Below are 1,978 nucleotides of genomic sequence, written 5' to 3'. Positions count from 1 at the left end.
ACACACACACACATTTGCACTAATATGAAGGATTACTCACCAGACTGGCCCACTGCTGAATTCTATCACAGGATATTTGTTTGACAGCGACCTAAAATGACAATAAAAGTAATTTAGAGGAGAAATGTATGAAGATATTGTTTGCATTTTACATGAGAGTATATCATTCTTACCTGTAGTCCGTCTGAAATGCGCTGTCCGGAGAACACAGAACCGAACCCGCCGCTTCCCAGAAGAGAGCCCATCTTATATTGCTTCTCAAAGTGCTCCTTAACTGAAAGTAAACACAATCGAATATAATAAAGATGTCGGTCCTTCTAAATGATGTTTCTGGATTAATATACAATTTAGCACAAGCGCCATTTAGTATTTAACTGTTGGTAAATGTCAAAATAATTTAAAGGTGTAATTCAAACATAGCCTTCTATTTTTTCTTGTTCGGTATTTTAATGAACTTACCATTTTTTGCTCTCACGCCTTCCAGCTGATCCGAACGCAGGTCAACAATCCTTTTATCCAACATCTTTACGAATAAAAACTCTAAAAACAAGTGATATCTTCGGCTACAGTGCGCCACCTCAGCAGAACATATCCATGGTAAGCTGTTACGGTCCGTCACTGTCTGTTTTCAGTTTAATTCAAAATCCAGGCTTTCGCAGCGAGCGACTCCTTCGCACACCCGCAACACTTCTAAACCATCTCGCAGTTTGTTGATGTTTTAAGTTTACATGCGTAAACACGCCCACTCTAACGAACCCGCCCAATCGTGGCCAACACGCTTGGAGTGTTTTGAACGGACAGCCAATCACAGCGCTGCAAATTTTTACACAAATTAATATTAATGAGTTAATATGGTTAAAATTCTAGAATCTCTACAGACGACGGGAATACCTTTGACATTTTTTTTTAACGCGTACATTTTGAATTCACTTATGCACTAAGGCAAGATATTCCAGCTGTTTCTTTTTAGTAGCATTGTTAATGAAACCCGTGAAGTAACCACTCCGATTAGACTAAACAGACTGTTAGAATAGAATTTAAAAAGCAGCTAGCAGAGATAAATCCCACTAGTAATTAATCAGATATTAGTGTCTCATCATAATTAGGTACAAATAAAACTGAAATAGATACTAAAAGTAAATACATTTTACTACTACTAAACGACTAGGAAAACTGGAACAGGTAAATGGAAGTGTAGCTAATCCCCAGATCCTCATATAGAATTATATAGAATTACATAGCAAAATGTGCCCCTTCTTCTTCTTTTTTTCCCCTCTTTTCTTAAACACTCAAGATTGAATCTGAATTGAGAAATTAAGTAGTACCCAAGTAACAAGCTCTAGTCATTTGAATAGCTAGTCACACTAGTGAAAATAAAAAAACATACTGGTCACTATTGGGTTATTTACTAGTAATATAAAAAATTGAAGTCAAACAGTAGTAAAAAAAACCAACAACAGTCCTTTAGCACAAATATTGCACACATCTGCACATATAAATAGGGATGATCTTAGAACCTTTGAAGGGCATAATGACTCATGCTTCAGCATGCTCTGTGCATGTGGGACAGTCCCACATCAGCTATTTACTAAATCGAATGTGGTTTTGTCTCCAAGATGACATACCAAGAAAAACGGAACTTTAATAGCTAAGCGATGACATTTGATAATGCTTTATATGCAGATATCAAGACCTCACTTACCAGACTTAAATGTCCTAGTGAGCATTTGAGACACTTGACTGGTAGATTTCAGCATTGCATTAAAGTTGCATGCATTTCTATATACACCTAACTATTCAGACACACTTCATTCTTTAGTTTTCCCCATTTGAGAGTAACAGTGAAATCTTCAAAAACAGGAATCATGGCTGTATAAAGAGGATGCCAACAAATAAGTACATTTCTTCAGAAAGTTCTTTTTTTATTCCAAGAAAAAAAAAAGGAGCATTTTCATCCCAAACAAGAAAATAAAACAAG

At 36.1% G+C, this 1,978-nt stretch overlaps 1 protein-coding gene across 1 annotated transcript in view; it reads right to left on the bottom strand.

Moving 5' to 3' along the window:
* LOC107578221 (serine/threonine-protein kinase pim-2-like) overlaps positions 1-698 on the bottom strand; it is a gene marked incomplete at its 3' end in the record, with an annotated part of 1,845 nt that extends 1,147 nt beyond the window's left edge. The window contains exons 1-3 of the mRNA XM_016264197.1: positions 460-698; positions 174-274; positions 41-91 (exon numbers count right to left, since the gene is read on the bottom strand). Of these exons, the coding sequence (XP_016119683.1) occupies positions 41-91; positions 174-274; positions 460-523 (216 nt within the window). The remainder of the gene's footprint in view (positions 1-40; positions 92-173; positions 275-459) is intronic.
* Positions 699-1,978: the final 1,280 nt, after the last annotated feature.

This window comes from Sinocyclocheilus grahami, unplaced genomic scaffold, assembly GCF_001515645.1.
Source record: "Sinocyclocheilus grahami isolate Dianchi unplaced genomic scaffold, SAMN03320097.WGS_v1.1 scaffold9338.1, whole genome shotgun sequence".
In the NCBI taxonomy this organism is placed as follows: Eukaryota; Metazoa; Chordata; class Actinopteri; order Cypriniformes; family Cyprinidae; genus Sinocyclocheilus; species Sinocyclocheilus grahami.
Note: the sequence above shows the minus strand (reverse complement) of the source record. Positions and strands in the feature narration are given on the sequence as shown.